The sequence below is a fragment of the Primulina eburnea genome, chromosome 2 (genome assembly GCF_022965805.1).
Source record: "Primulina eburnea isolate SZY01 chromosome 2, ASM2296580v1, whole genome shotgun sequence".
In the NCBI taxonomy this organism is placed as follows: Eukaryota; Viridiplantae; Streptophyta; class Magnoliopsida; order Lamiales; family Gesneriaceae; genus Primulina; species Primulina eburnea.
In genome coordinates, this window is record NC_133102.1 from 44,163,981 (window position 1) to 44,179,538 (window position 15,558).

Consider the following 15,558-nt stretch of genomic DNA (forward strand, 5'->3'; position numbering starts at 1 on the left):
CGTCAAAATATCGATACGATGGCAGAGAAATATGCTAGAGTTTGATACAATGTTTGGTGTCATATACTCATATTAATAATATGACAAAAAAACAAAAAATGCCAAATATATATATGACAAATTATCGCATTAATACGTCAATGGACGAATGATAGGATCAATTTTCCTACATAATTAATTAGATTTTTATCCAACTAAAAAAATAATTAAATAAATATTAAAAACAACTCATACCTCTATAATCTAACCTTAATCCTCGTGTAATAAGTCAAAATTTCAATGAATAAAGTTCCAGGTGTAATAATTGTTTATGATGGGTAAATCAATTGAATATTATGACGTTTGTGGTACCGTGCGGTTTAAAAAATTTGAGTTGCACAATTGCCATCAGTTATAATTTTTTGTAAAATGGCATACGTTCTCCGCTAATCTAGTTACCATTTTTATATTATTTGAAGTGAATATGAAGAAAATGATGAAGATTTAAAATCCGCAAAGTTGATATATGAATTTTCAAGTTAATTAAATATAATCGAGTACGAGGTCCGATAATACCTTAATCCCGAAAAGATTAAATGACTAAATGAGAAATTCTCGATTAATTAGGAAAGACGGGGATGGGAATACAAGTTCCAAATTCTTTAGAATTCAAAGTGGATCCAATCGATGGCTCGTGTTTGAGAATTATTTATTTTTAAAATATAATTAAATATATTTTTTATAGTTAAATATAAATAAGTTTTGAAATAATTATTTATCTTTATTTAATTTGATTTAAGATTCTTATGTTTTTTTTTTAATCTAAGAATTATTTTTATTTTATGATTCTAATATATTCTTTTAAGTTTCTTGAGCTTTTATAGTTTGATGATGATGATTATAATTTTGTACAAAAAATAATTAATAAAGTCTCTAAATAAATGAGTGGCAATCCGGTGAATGCGTTTGGGTGTGCATTAATGAGTATTTTTGTATATAAAAATTCTGAGTCAATAATTTATACATGAAAACTAGAGAGACTATATTACAATTTAAAAAGTTGGAGATTTTTTTACAAATTGTTTTGATAATCAATTGAAAAATTATTTTAGTAGAATAATTTAATATATTTTAAAGTTTATGGTGTTCCATGATAACTTTTAGATTATGAGTTATATGATATTTAATTGGATAAAATGGTAGCAATTTTATTAAATTTGGATAAAATTATATATTTTGTATCTTTCTTGAATTTACCATAATCGATTTTTTTTTCCAATTTCAAATTATGGAGATGGATAATTTTGGCCACTGAAAAAGTATCATTCCATTCCATGATTGATGATATCAGATTTCAAACTCCAATACCTCGTTTTCGATCATACAACGTAAATACAGATAGGGGTGGGCAACCCGATCGGCTTACCCGATCAAACCCGAATTCGATCGAGTGCATTTCGGATAAATCGGGTAATTTATCATATTGAGTTGGGTCGGGTCGAGTGGTAAAATATCTACCAACGTTATCTTTTTGGGTACCCAAAAATCCGAATTATTTTTTTTAAAAAAAATTATAGACTTGTTTTTGAATTACACAGAAAGATAGTTTATCTACTTCTTTTTATCTTAAGTGGCCTTGAAAGCCCATTAAAACTAGATGACAAATTCTCATGTCTTGCCCACTAATGACAACCGAATTCACACCTATTTTTTCTCGTTTAATTAGGTGTGAAAATTAGATATGGTTATTTTGATATACCTATTTTTTTTTTTGATAGATTTTTTTGTAGCACAATATGAGAAAACCTATGTTTTTTTAAAAGGTGAATAGTGGGATCCGAACCTTATATTATCGGATACCGGAGTAGTCGAGTAGTTACCAGAGTCAGGTCAAGTTCGATTAATAAAAAAACACATCCAAAAAAATCAAGTACTCGACCCGAAACCTAAAAAATGCGACTCATGCCCATCCCTAAATATAGATATGTTCATACAAGTTTCACACTACCAAACAACACAAATTATATTTTTAAATAAATACGCTTGTGTGTGTGTTAAGTGTATCATTGGATCACATTGTGGCCTTTATTTTAAGCCTTAGTATGTTGTTAAACAATGTTAAAAATCAAAATCTATGACATGAGTCAATCTTATATCTATTTATCGAAATAAGTAATACTTTTGACATAATTTGTAAAGCAATCTTACAAAATTTTATATATAAAATTAATTTATCTCACAGAATTAATCTGTAAAACAATTTTAAAAAAAAAATTGAATTGCTTTAAATTATATATATATATAAAATAAAACAGAAACTTTTCCATACATCTTAGAATAATACTTGCTGGGGAATGTTCCACGATTACAAAAAAAAATTATAGCACATAATATTGGAAAATATAAAATTAGAAATCATCTTTCTTTATTCATAACTGTTTTGCAGAACCTAAAATAAACACATTGCTTCAGAAACGGAAATGTTGAGACGGAAATGAATTTTGTTTCAGATAAAAATATAAAATCAAAATACTTAATTTTTGTCTCATTTTCAGCACTTAATGCGATACACTAAAATCAAATTATTTCATCAATTGTTGAACATTTGCAAAAATTATTTTCGGTAAAACTCCGAAACGATGATTTCGTGTGAGTATGTCACAAAAAGTTTGTCTAATATGATTTATTTGACTAATTGAGTTTACAAGCTATTGCATTAGTCAGTTAGTTTACTTAGTGCAAACCCCATATTATAAAATAATTGAACTAAACTATTTTGTAGATAGATTTTAAAAATATATAAGAATTTTAATTTTTATTCAAAATAAAAAAAAATTAAAGCCCAATTTAATTCAATAGATTTAGCAGTTAAGTTATATAAAATATATATATTAAAATTTTAATTTTTTTAATAGAATCAATTAAATATATTATATAAAAAGGAAAGAAAACATAGTATTGTATAAGACAAATAAATCAAGAAAGGAAAATGCTTATCCGATAGCAGTAAATCCTAGCGGTTCATTAGTTACCATCACTGCATATTAACTAACCCACTAGCCAATCAAGTACGAGGATTTGCGGAAGCGGGGCCCACTTCTGCGGCCAATGATATCTTACTTTGGCTTTTCTTGTGAGACAGCCTGTGAGTTTAGAACTTTACTTTCTCTGTTCTTTCTAATGTTCTCTCCTTTTCACGCAGAACGCACTTCCTCTCTCACACACGCTAACTTAACTTTGTTCTGCCTCGAGAACAGCTCGTGTCCCCATTGCCTCTTTTTGACAAACCATTTTTGTTTCTTGTGTAGGGATTTGAAATTTGGAGTGCATTGTGGGTGAGAGTGCGTGCGAGTTATTGTTTCTGAATCTGAATGTACATTCTAAGACAATGTCTTGATGTGGAAATGTGGATTTAGGAGTCATGTGTTTGCGGTTTAGTGTTTGTTTGCATGTTCTTTGAGTGACCGGGGGTTAGTAGTTTTGTGGTAAATTTGCCTTTTTAGTCCATTTTTATCGTCTGGGCTTGAGTCGTTTTCTTTTCTTGGCTTGATTTCTGAAGTAAAGTTTTAATCTTGGTAGTTTGATGACATTTTGTCTTTTTCTGGGTGTTGCTTGATTTCTTTCATTTTTATTTATTTTTTGAATGGTTTGTCGTATTTGATTAGTTTGGTATCTTTGTATTGGAGGGTAATCTCACTTGCTCTTAAAAAAATGTAAAAAAGAAGAATCTCTGGATAAGGGCTCAGCTAAAAAGAAGGGCTTTCGAAATTGAGTGCTCGTTTCTTGATATATGGGATCTTGGCTCTAGGGCTTGGAGGATAATGGGTCTAGGTCCTGGAGCTATCAATGGGAATCCTATGAATGAGGGCACGTCTAAATCAAAAGGAAGGAAACAAATACTTAATGATGATGAACAAGGTGATGGTGGGGAGAGTAGATGTTGGATTAAGTTCAGCTTATTTGGTAGCTGCTTGTCTACAAGATCCAAGGTTGATAGTTCTGTTAGTGGGTCTAGCTCACAATACGGTATGTACTTTGTAGTAAATTTCGTATTTCTGTAGTGTTGTTTCGAATGACTTACTTTTATGTGCGCTTCTTTGAATGCCCTTTCGATTATTTATTTATGCACGCCAATGCCGATGGATGTTGCTGATTTTCACTCTATGATTGGTGCCAGTTAATATGTTGGAGATTATTAGTTACCATATCACACCTTTGTGGCGATTTTCCATATCTTCTTGTCAACTTCGCGGATACATGTCTAATGTTCCCTAAGAACTACTATTTGTTGCTCTGTTCACAATTGAAACTTATATTCACTTAACCAACAACTTTTTTGTGTGTGTAACAGCTGAAAGTGAATCTACTAATGATACTAGTAGATGCCAACCAGTTGCTCGAGCTGTATCATCTTCAACAAACAGCAATATTGAAAGTATCCCATCAACTCCTAAAATAGACGAGGAGCTGAAAATAGCTTCTCAGCTTCGTAAGTTCAGTTATAGTGAATTGAAACTGGCCACAAGGAACTTTAGGCCTGATAATCTTCTTGGTGAGGGTGGTTTTGGCTGTGTTTTCAAGGGTTGGGTCAATGAAAATGGCAGCACACCAGTGAAAGCTGGGACAGGCCTTGCTGTTGCCGTGAAAACACTCAACCACAATGGACTTCAAGGCCACAAAGAGTGGCTGGTATGAAATTACTTTATTTTTAGTTTGCTTTATGCATTTTATGTCTCTGATTTTCCATATATTTTTAATTGTAAATCATTCTTATGTGGTAGGCTGAAATAACGTTCTTATGTGGTAGGCTGAAGTAAATTATCTCGGAGAGCTCATCCATTCGCATTTGGTTAAATTGATAGGCTACTGCATAGAAGACAATCAAAGACTCCTGGTCTATGAATTCATGCCTCGGGGAAGCTTGGAGAATCACTTGTTCAAGAGTATGATTTTGGTTTCTTCTCCAAAATTTGTATATGTTTTCTGTTGTTATTTTTTGAATTGCATTAATCAGGCGTAGCTGTATCTAAAACATATAGAGCTTCATTGTTGAATAAATTTTTGTTTGAAGTGGCTAATACAAAAAATTATTGACACAATGTATAGATGATTATTAGGTTATTTAAGTGTATATTTAGAGTAAAACTATAACTGGCCTGCTGTGGAAAATGTATCAACAATTTCATTTGCGTTTGAAACTGTCTACTTTGTTAGAACAGGCTCGTGGGATTTATGACTAATGGTCTATGATTATGTAAGGACAGAAACGACTGAAAGGGATAGACAGTCTTGCACTTTTGCCTTTTAGATTGCTAGGGTACCCACGGAATTTCTGATATTACAATATTCTGCGTTAAATTCTTCAAATGCAAGTGATATTGACTGGAGCAAAAGTGTTTGCATGTGAGCATTTGGTGACCTTTCCCATTTTCTAAGAATTCTAATATTGGCAAAATCACTACTCTCCGACTTTTTCCCATTGTTTCCTGTATCCTCGATCTTGCAGTTCACATTTCAATTGGTATATATTTGAGAGACATTTTTATTTGACAGCTCATCTTCAGTTGCCTGGCCTTTTTATCTTTACTAACAGTATATTGTCTATTCCCTGTAATGCAGGGTCTCTACCTCTTCCTTGGTCTATCAGAATGAAAGTTGCGCTAAGTGCGGCGAAGGGCCTTGCCTTTCTTCACGAAGAAGCTGAAAAACCTGTGATATATAGAGATTTTAAAACTTCTAATATCCTCCTAGATGCAGTATGTTGCAAGATATCCTCAATATATTTAAGGTGCATTCTTTTTGCTTATTCTGATGGCCTTTCATTTATTTCTGTTAATCTAGGATTACAACGCAAAGCTTTCAGATTTTGGACTTGCGAAAGATGCTCCCGAGGGAGACAAGACACATGTATCTACTCGTGTGATGGGAACATATGGTTATGCTGCCCCTGAGTATGTGATGACCGGTGAGCATGTTACTCCTCCCTCGTGAGGTCCTAATGCTTTCTGCTTCCCTTGCTTTTCATCGTGCCGTCTCTCATTCTGTGCTGGCCTTTTTTTAATAATCAAAAGGTGTATCTAATTTGCTGTTATGTGATCCTTTTTTTTTCTGATCTTTTACCTGAGAATTAAGGAGTCCTTTTGAACTAGGTGAAGAAAGGCCTTTAAAGCCTTTCAATGTTTGGATTATGGGGATAACAGGATTAAATAAAGATATATCTTTAATTTTTTATTTCTAGTTCAATATGAGGTTATGGATTTTATGATTGGACCATGAAAAGGAAAAAAATTGTACATCTTTATTTTTAGTCATTCGTTTTGTTATTTATTATGTTTGAAAATTCATTGCTATCTTGCTCGGTAACCTATGCTATTTCAGGACATTTGACAGCAAAGAGTGACGTTTACAGTTTCGGGGTGGTTTTACTCGAATTGTTGTCTGGACGGAGATCCATGGACAAAACCAGGCCTAACGGAGAACATAACTTGGTTGAATGGGCAAGACCATATCTAGGGGAGAGGCGAAGATTCTTCAGACTAATTGATCCACGTCTTGAAGGTCGATTCTCAATAAAAGGTTCGCAACGAGCTGTTCAGTTGGCTGCTCGTTGCCTTAGTCGTGAGGCAAAAGTTAGACCTCAGATGAGCGAAATTGTTGAAGCCCTCAAACCACTGCCTAATTTGAAAGACATGGCATGCTCCTCTTCTTATTTCCAGGCCATTTATGCTGCTCGTGACAATGTCAACATAAATGCAAGAAATGGAGTTAAGTTGCAACCTGGTTCGCTCAAGAATGCACTGCCAACTCGAAGCCCTTCCATTCAAAATCGCTCTAATGCCTCTCCATATAACCAGTTCCAATCACCAAATCCTAAAAAATCATAAGAGGAGCATTCAGCCTCCCCTGCCTCCTGATCATTTTTTTGTGATAGCACCTGTTTTCTCTCAAGGAAAAAAATTGTATTTGCAGAGTTGAATATTGTTTAATACAATTTTGGTGCAGTCTTTGCAGAACTTGGCAGATTTTCGGTTTATTTTTTGCCGTCCAAGGAAACTCACGATTCAAAGTGATGAGTTATGCGGACAGTATCAAATTTGTTATGAGTTGTGTAGTCTGTTTTCATGAATTTTAATCTATCATTCGAGTGTTAAGACCTCGAGTTTCCAACTAATTACACAGCACCTCACAACAGTTTCTTCAAGCAATAGAAGTAAAAGAAACATGGATCAACTGAAACTACTTAAAAATCACACAATTGAGTATAAAATTAATCAAAGAAACTATGAAGTACACAGATGAAGAGTATGGAGTTAGTCAACCAAAGAGATACTCTCAATCCATGACTATACATTCCCTAAAAAACCAACAAGAAAACAAAGGTTCAAATAGTTCTTGATCATTTGTTAAATTTTACTATCATCCTTTAAAGTAGAGATTTTGCACGAATCAAAGAAAGTGAGCGGCAGCATCGTCGGTCTCACATGAGGCTTCCATTAGTATCCAAGATTAGCATGTTGCCACACTTTCATCTCCTCCACCCAGGCTGAAGAACCTTGTCTGAAAAGTCAGGAACTTAAATGATTAATTGCACTTAGAATACATAAAACTGGAAGGAATTAGAGTCATAGTGCATATTGATGGTTAATTGTACAAAAGCCAGAGAATGGCAGAATCTAAGAACAGGGGATCATCAAGTTAAAAATGAAAATGATGCAAGTGATTTAAGTGTACCAAAATTAGATAACTAAGAAATAGGATAATGGCATCACAAATTAGACTGCAGGTATTAGTATATTTACAATCCTCACCATCTCTAGAGGTGGTCAGTGATCGGTTAGTTTTGGTGCCTCCCTTTCCATTAGCTTGCACTGGCTTTTGTATCCGAGGTGACATTGAGCTCAATTTGCCATTGGTTGAGGCTGGCAGAGAATGACGGCGAACATATCCATAATCAGCTCCGTCTTCATCAAATTTAGTAGATCCTTGAGCTCTAAGCTTTGCTCTCGCCGATTCAGTGGCAGCCATGTAACTTGGCAGACTTGGGGTTTTCTGTGATATGTTTTCAGGATACTCCGGCTTTACTGGAAGGGATCTCCTTTTCTTGATTTTCTGATTTGATTTGCCACTCTGATCTTCCTTAAAGCTGGATTCCTCATTCAAAGTCGAGGGACTCTCTATCTTCCCACCATCTTCCGATGAGTGAAGCTCAACAACAGGATGATCATCATGTGGCAAAGCTGCTGGTTCATCAACTACTATTGTCTTTGAAGGAGCTTCAACTAAAGACAGTTCATCAGCTACAACATCTGGATTGGTTGGGTTTTCAGAAGGTATCATGTTTTTCTGCTCAGGAACATCAAGAGTAGCAGAAGACAACAACGTTTTCATACTCTGCAGGGTTTGTGGCTTCTTCATTTCCATTTCTGACTTTTCAGATGCTGCAGCTACAGATGCAGAAACCTTTCTCAAATTGAGCTTGATTCTCTCAAGTTCACTTTGGGGCTGTTCTCGCACAGGATCTGTTTGATGACTTGTGACTTTGCTAGAGTTGCGTTTGGACTTGTCAATTTCACCAGAAGCTAAAGCATCAGCGTCCCCATTAACTGTTGTTGAAACCTTTCTGATACTTCTTTTTGACTTTCCAGCTATGGTCTCAACAATTTGTGAGCCTCCCTGATTTCTCTGAGGCTTAACGTTCAAAGGATTTTTCGCCCGCACAGGTGGTTCCCAAAAGTGACATAATGACCAACGTTCAAGCCAGTTACAGGCAGAATTTGGTTCAGCTTGACTGTAATGCAAACTTAAAGGCATAGAAGCCGGCAACGTGACAAGAAGCTAAAAGTAAAGAAAGTCCATAAATCAGGTCCTCACTTCAAGAGAGTAAATCTTCGTTGGTAAATAAATGGCTTTATGATATCACATCTCTTCCAACATTCAGAAAGATCTTAAAATGTGCCATTTCACGAAAAAGTTTCAGTTTAACATGGAGCAGATAGATAATCAGAGATAGGACCACCAAAATATTGTTCTGTATTTCGTTAAAGGCAACCCAGCTGAGGGGATCTGTAGAGGTGTATCAGTGTTTGATGATTCATTATGTTATGTGAGTAAGTAGTTCTAATTCTTCGACAACTGATGTCGATACTTCTGTTTCGGCCGGAAGTGAAAGGAAATGAAGTAAAACCCTTGGAAAAGCATACAGCCAAAGACCTTCATAAATTTAAGGGTTTGGATGTAATTGTTCAACTTTTATGTAAAAAGATAAGGCACTGGCAAGTTCCTAGCAAACTAGATGAATAAATCGAATCCAACAGGGTATTAGGGGATCAGTGATTTAGTAGCATTTGATTGAAGTATGAAGAGAAGACAACCATGAAAAGAAAGTCCAACAAAAAGATTAAGTCGAACCAGCTGAATTCTTAGAAAAGACAGGCAGATCAATTTCTTCTCCATTCACAACTACGCGTCCACGTGTCCAATATATAATTGAAGGCTGGGTCTTTACAAGTGACTGAGTGAGTGATACAAAGAAAGATAACATTCATTCTCATAACTTGATCATTATTAGTTCAATCAATAATATTTGACAAGGCATGAAAAGGAAGAATAAGGTAAATGTTATTTGGTTTACCCAAATAGTACCATCAAATGAACAAGTAGAAATGTTTTAGCAACTTAGGGTGTTGATGAATATAATACCTTACGAATATATGTATTTGTTGTTTCTCCCATGTCCACCTGTTTAGAATCCTGATGAAGTACACAGGGATGAATATGAATACATGCACCAAGAACCTTGAAAAATGCAATACAAGAAAGCTAGTATATGATACAAAAAAGTGAATTGACATATCATTCTATTATGAGCAAAAGCAATTTAACAAAAAAAGGACGTTAAAACAGTTTATGGAAATCAGGCATTCAATGTGCTAACTAATAACTTAAGGTGACAATCTAAAACGATCCAGCAATAATCCCCCCCCCCCCCACCAAACACTCAAAGATTGTCGGAGAAGAGATGGGAGAAAAACAAGAGGCAAACACTAAAGTGCCGACAAAACGAAGACATTTCCATGTTCTAAGGCTCGGGGGTTGAGAAAAGGAAAGACATATTTTTCAAATAGAATCCTCAGTCCGCGGACCGCATGAGGCCAAACAAATTTGGAGTCAAGTTGGGTCGAACCATTATAGGTTCTCTCATGACCTATTTCTTCATTAACGAGACTTGAAAAGAAGAGACTTTAATAAATTACGTTATACGGGTCGAAGTTACCTGACGCATTGCAAAAGTATACTTTTTAAACTTTTCAGGCCTGGTGTCGGAAAGTCTAACTCTTTGTCCACGAACCAGAGCCTGGATCTTAACAATTGCCCGCACGCAACGAAAAGTAGAAACTGCCTGTCTCCTGACCAGATGTCCCCTGACAAGAGCCTGCAGTCTTATGATACCCTTGAGAGCCCAAAATGCACGTCGAGCCTATGATTAAAACACAGTCACAAGAAGCCAAGAAGTTGAAGAAATCAATTGAAGACAAGAAAAGAAAGAATTATATGCATAACTCAGGCTGGTCAGCTAAGTAGCAATATTCCACATGCAATTTCACAGTACGTTACCATGTATCCCCTAAAGGCTGCTTGTGCTATTGTGGCAGCATGTTCTTGCCTCCTCATCTCAGCATCATCGACTGGAACCATTAAATTACTTTGTGAATGTTGATTCCCATAATATTGGGTGGCATCACAAGGAGCAACAGATGTACCATTCTCAATTTCCATATCTTCAACATTTCTATCAGTCAACTTGGGGGGCGGATCAGTAATGACTGCAGATTTACCAGCCTGATTCTCAACAGGGGACTTTGCAGCAGCCTTTCATGAGGAGTGACGTTGTGACACCCAAAGAAGTGGAAACCAGCATTATAATTTTTTATACCATGCGGAACCATTTATTGAAAGATATAAAGTCATATCCTAAAAACAAAACTATCAACTGATCTAATTCCAAATTTTCATAATTTCCGAGTTCAAGAAGCATAATGAAAAATCAGAGAAGTATAGTTAAATAATTCAAGACATTGGTTTTAAAATATAATTTTCATCGCGTAATTGGATTTTGCAGAATATAATTAGGTATATGGCACAGAAAAGGTAATCCTGATCATAAATGGCTTCTAGATAGAGATGGCAAGTATAGCAAAGGAAACATCAAAACATAACGAAACATAAATTACAGAGAAACATTACAATATGTAGGTGACTAAAACGCCCACATATATTTCATCATAAGTCGATCCAACATTCATACAACACCAAAGAATCGTGGAAAATATAAATTGAAAGTGGAATATTGATGACTTAAACAAATCATAGAGGACGTTCTAAATTCCAGAATTATCTTCATATGAGACCAAAATTGGACTACAAACTAACTTTAAAAAATAATTTAAAAAATTAACCACCCAGTATGTATCCTGAGAAGGTATAAGCAATAATTCTTTGATGGAATATTGAACATTGGGAAACCATACAAAGGAACGTCATTAATGGAAAATGGAATTAAGAGCAGGCAAAAGATTTGTCAAACATCAACGAGAAAATTTCAAAACAAATTAATAAAGCAATAATAGCTCATCTTACCTTGGATAAATTAGACTTCGAATTCTTCTTCCCGAAGAGCACAGTCTTGATCCATTTCCCAGGAGACTTACCCATTGAAGAACGCCGCTTTAAAAGAACAGTTGTTCAATTCAATTAAAACCTGCAACATTTCATTAAGTGAAAGTATCAGGAAACAATGTAGCTAAAATAAATTAAATTTTAAAAGAAAAAAGAGCAATAAAATCTGGAAATAAACAAATTTTTAATTTCCCACAGAACAGGGCAAAGATAAAGTCCTATTGCCTATCAAAAAGTTATGTTTTCTAAGTTACAAGGTCAAAAACATTAGAATCGAAGAACAAATGATTCAAGAGGTATATATGTTTTCCAAACACAGTCGTGGCGGTATCGTAGAGGAAGATTTAAATCAAACACAACCGCTCACAAGGAATCACAAACCACCACAAATACAAACATAAAACAAGAACCAAAAAGCATACAAAAAACAGGTAAATAAAAGTGGGTTTCACTGCAATGCAGCTCAGATCTGCGCTTTTTCATGCCTGAAAAACGAAGGTTTTATCTCACATCAGAATCCCGCAGCTACAAATCTTGACGAAGAGAGAACCCACAAACAAAAATGGGCATAAATGGAGGAAACCCACCACACACAAAAACAGTCAAGGAGTTAAATTTCAGGTGAAAGACTGATTGATATGAAAATTTAAAAAGAAGGAAAAAAAAACCAAAAGTATAAAAACATCAAAAGCCCGTATACCTGCAGAATTATTTCATAAACTCATGGCAAGAAAATGGACCCCTCGACACCGCATCACTCCACCAGCTTCTTCACCATTTCTGGAGCATGTATTCATCTTCTCCCAGTAAATCCTGTGCCCGCATACTCGACAGAATTGGCCGAGGTAATTATACATACAGTGGAGTATAATTAGTGTATGTATACATCTCCAGTCTCCACCTTGCGTATACTGATGGAGGTCGGCGAGTTGGTGTAGTTATACAGTCGCTTTTAGTAGAAATGGTTGAGTGGATCCAAGGCGCTGATTGGAGAAGAGAATTTGAAATTTTTTGGGTATCGGATACGACGACGTTTGGCCATTTTGCTGCAATTTTAAATTTAATTTCAGTTTTATTTTATTTTAGAGTGAGTCACATGTGATACTGTCTCACGAATCCTAATATGTAAGACCGTCTCACGAATCCTAATATGTGATATGGGTCAATCCTACCGATATTCACAATAAAAAGTAATGCTTTTAGCATAAAAAGTAATACTTTTTTCATAGATGACCCAAATAAAGATCTGTCTCACAAAATACGACACGACCGTTTCTTGTGCGTCAATGTCCTAGGCTGTCCGGTTCTAGACAAAAATAGAGTAACTCGTTACGTATTAATTATTTATTGAATCAAGGAATCTTATTATGATAAGTATAATAATCCAAAAGTTAGATTACAAGTGATTATGGTTAGATGAGCGGAATTAATAAATCATAATCTCTATCAAATGAATATAAGAATTTTTTTAAAATATAGTCTATTTATCATATATGTAATCATATTTTATTTTTAATATATCATCTCTATATTCTTTTTCTAAAAGTTTTTTTGTTAGTGTAGCGTCAATGTAATCATATTTCATTTTTAATATATTATATGTAGCGTCAATGTAATCATATTTCATTTTTAATATATTATCTCTATATTTTTTTTCTAAACTTTAGTATTTTCTTAGTATAGTGTCAATGTAATCATATTTCATTTTTAATCTATTATATCTATATTCTTTTTCTAAATTTTAGTCTTTTCTATATATTATCTATATATATATATTTTTTCCCAACTTTAGTTTTTTTTAGTGTAGCGTCAATGTAATCATATTTCATTTTTAATCTATTATCTCTATATTCTTTTTCTAAACTCTGATCTTTTATTAGTATAGCGTCAATGTGACTCTAATATGTAACATAGTGGCGTTGATGTATGTAGCATTATGTCTACACTATGATAAATAAATATTAAAAATATCAAAATAGAAGCATGAAAGTCTAAAATTGAAATTTAATAAAAGATGATCAATTAGAAATGCACATGCACAATCAAAATTATAATTTTTAATAAATAAATTTCATGTTTTTTTCTAAAATATAATAAATTGGTTCAATCATGCCTCTCAAGTCCGAACTAGCGGTGTAAATGAAACAAATATAGTTGAATATGACAAAGTTTGAAGGCTTGAATTAAGATTGAATTAGTTTTATTCGAGTTCGAATTCCATTTGAAGTTCAAACATTTTAAAACTTTTGGCTGAATTAAGTTCGAATTAAAGCTTGAGTTCGAGTTCGACTCGAAAGATTCGAACATGTTTGTGAACTATTTGGATTATTGATAAAATAAAAATAAAAATAAGTACTCGAAATACTAGAAATTTATTTATTCAATATATAATTATATTATATTAATAAAATACTAAAACCCGTGAGCGTCTCGCGGATTATCGAACAAAATAGTTTGGGCTCGAGTTCGGCTCGAAAAAAAATCGAGCATGTTCGAGTTCGGTTCGAATTCAATAAGCTTGAACAAATTAAATATTTTCCGAACTGGCTCAAAAAACTTACGAACCAAATCGATTCGTTTGCAGCACTACTCCGAACACTCTCTCTTGATTTTTTAAGGGAAAAAGACGTTTGTGATAACATTTTAAAAAAAAACTTTATAGAAATAAAATTATATATAATAGGTCTGACTAACAAAATGAAAATCCCGGCCCAACCCGAATCCCATCACGTTCCCGTCAAAAAAAAATTCTCGACCAGAGTTGTCGGGATTTTTTCTCGTCCCGATCAATGTGGAGAAAGAGATTAGGAAATTAATATCCACCCAACGAGATTCCGAGCCAGACTTGATTATTTTAATAATTATTTTAAATATTATAATATTATAAACCCATTGAGTTGGAAGATTGTAATTTATGTAATATTGGTTAATTTATGTAAAATAATATTGGGTCGAACCCAATAGAGTATTGACTAACATATTTAAAGAGGTAAACCAATAGATGATGATTTTAGGACTTAAATTAAATGGTCAACTAATCCATCCAAATACAAAAAAAAAAAATTACTTAAACAAATATTATACTTAAAATAAAATTATTCAAAATAAAAAGATAGTTTATCATAATTTTCTATTCTTTAGCTAAACTTATAAGCGTGAAGGGAACACGTTGTTGTTCATATCCTTTAGTTGAAGAAGTAATAAGAATAATTGTTTTTTAAATCTGCTTTTCTTTTAGGCAAAAACTTGTGTGAGATGATCTCACGGATCATATTTGTGAGACGAGTCTTTTATTTGGGTCATCAATGAAAAAGTATTACTTTTATGCTAAGAATATTACTTTTTATTGTGAATATGGGTATGGTTGATCCAGTCTCACAGATGATGATCCGTGAGACGGTCTCACATGAGACTTACTCTTCTTTTATGCTGACTTGACCCGTAGAGTTGAATTTGAAACACCTCCCTTGTAAGGCTTGGATTGAGCCTTTACTTGTAGTAAATAAGGAAGAATCAATCTTTTCAATCTCTAAGACTAGTTGAAAAAAACAATCCCCCAAAGTCGCTAACAAGACTTCGATGGTTACAAATATTTAATTTGATGTAGGTGAATTCGGGATTCACTTACAATTTAAACATTATAACAAATCAAAAAATTTCAAATTCATCATTCAATTATCAATGCAAATACAATTTAATTTAAAAAATTTAAGGCTACCAAAATGTCTGATTTTTGAATTCGTTTCTTGAATTTTGGATGACTGTATTGAATGCGAGAGGTGCACTTATTAGACAGGCGTCAAGACGCTTCTCAATGGAAACACACTTTTTCCCTCAAAATTTTAACTATGTATTTGCTAGAGATGAACAAAAACTTAACCAAATCGATGGTGTGTATTAGTT

General features: G+C 33.7%; 2 protein-coding genes across 3 annotated transcripts; one reads left to right on the forward strand and one right to left on the reverse strand.

Moving 5' to 3' along the window:
* The first annotated feature begins 3,186 nt into the window (after positions 1–3,186).
* Positions 3,187–7,079, forward strand: LOC140823502 (serine/threonine-protein kinase PBL34-like). The gene is made up of 6 exons (XM_073184881.1): positions 3,187–4,005; positions 4,331–4,668; positions 4,787–4,922; positions 5,599–5,735; positions 5,821–5,944; positions 6,358–7,079. The coding sequence occupies exons 1-6, from the start codon at positions 3,801–3,803 to the stop codon at positions 6,861–6,863; spliced, it is 1,446 nt and encodes a 481-aa protein (XP_073040982.1). The 5' UTR covers positions 3,187–3,800; the 3' UTR covers positions 6,864–7,079.
* Positions 7,080–7,226: 147 nt separating this feature from the next.
* On the reverse strand, positions 7,227–12,590 carry LOC140823501 (protein IQ-DOMAIN 31-like). Of its 2 annotated transcripts, XM_073184880.1 has the most exons (8): positions 12,356–12,590; positions 11,617–11,737; positions 10,740–10,848; positions 10,594–10,664; positions 10,253–10,456; positions 9,679–9,729; positions 7,788–8,814; positions 7,227–7,536 (listed from the first exon to the last, which is right to left on the reverse strand). In XM_073184880.1, the coding sequence occupies exons 2-8, from the start codon at positions 11,689–11,691 to the stop codon at positions 7,505–7,507; spliced, it is 1,569 nt and encodes a 522-aa protein (XP_073040981.1). In that variant the 5' UTR covers positions 11,692–11,737; positions 12,356–12,590; the 3' UTR covers positions 7,227–7,504. The 2 variants fall into 2 exon arrangements, with proteins under 2 accessions (XP_073040981.1, XP_073040980.1); XM_073184879.1 differs by having other exon boundaries at positions 10,594–10,848; positions 12,356–12,587.
* Positions 12,591–15,558: the final 2,968 nt, after the last annotated feature.

Excerpts from the sequence above, each read along its gene's own strand:
- LOC140823502 (XM_073184881.1), top strand. The coding sequence starts at position 3,801 with ATGGGTCTAGGTCCTGGAGCTATCAATGGGAATCCTATGAATGAGGGC. Across the intron at positions 4,006-4,330 it reads TGGGTCTAGCTCACAATACG|CTGAAAGTGAATCTACTAAT; the intron begins GTATGTACTTTG and ends TGTGTGTAACAG. Across the intron at positions 4,923-5,598 it reads GGAGAATCACTTGTTCAAGA|GGTCTCTACCTCTTCCTTGG; the intron begins GTATGATTTTGG and ends CCTGTAATGCAG.
- LOC140823501 (XM_073184879.1), bottom strand. The coding sequence starts at position 11,691 with ATGGGTAAGTCTCCTGGGAAATGGATCAAGACTGTGCTCTTCGGGAAG. Across the intron at positions 10,457-10,593 it reads CAGCCTTTAGGGGATACATG|GCTCGACGTGCATTTTGGGC; the intron begins GTAACGTACTGT and ends TTTTAATCATAG. Across the intron at positions 8,815-9,678 it reads CAAATACATATATTCGTAAG|CTTCTTGTCACGTTGCCGGC; the intron begins GTATTATATTCA and ends CTTTACTTTTAG.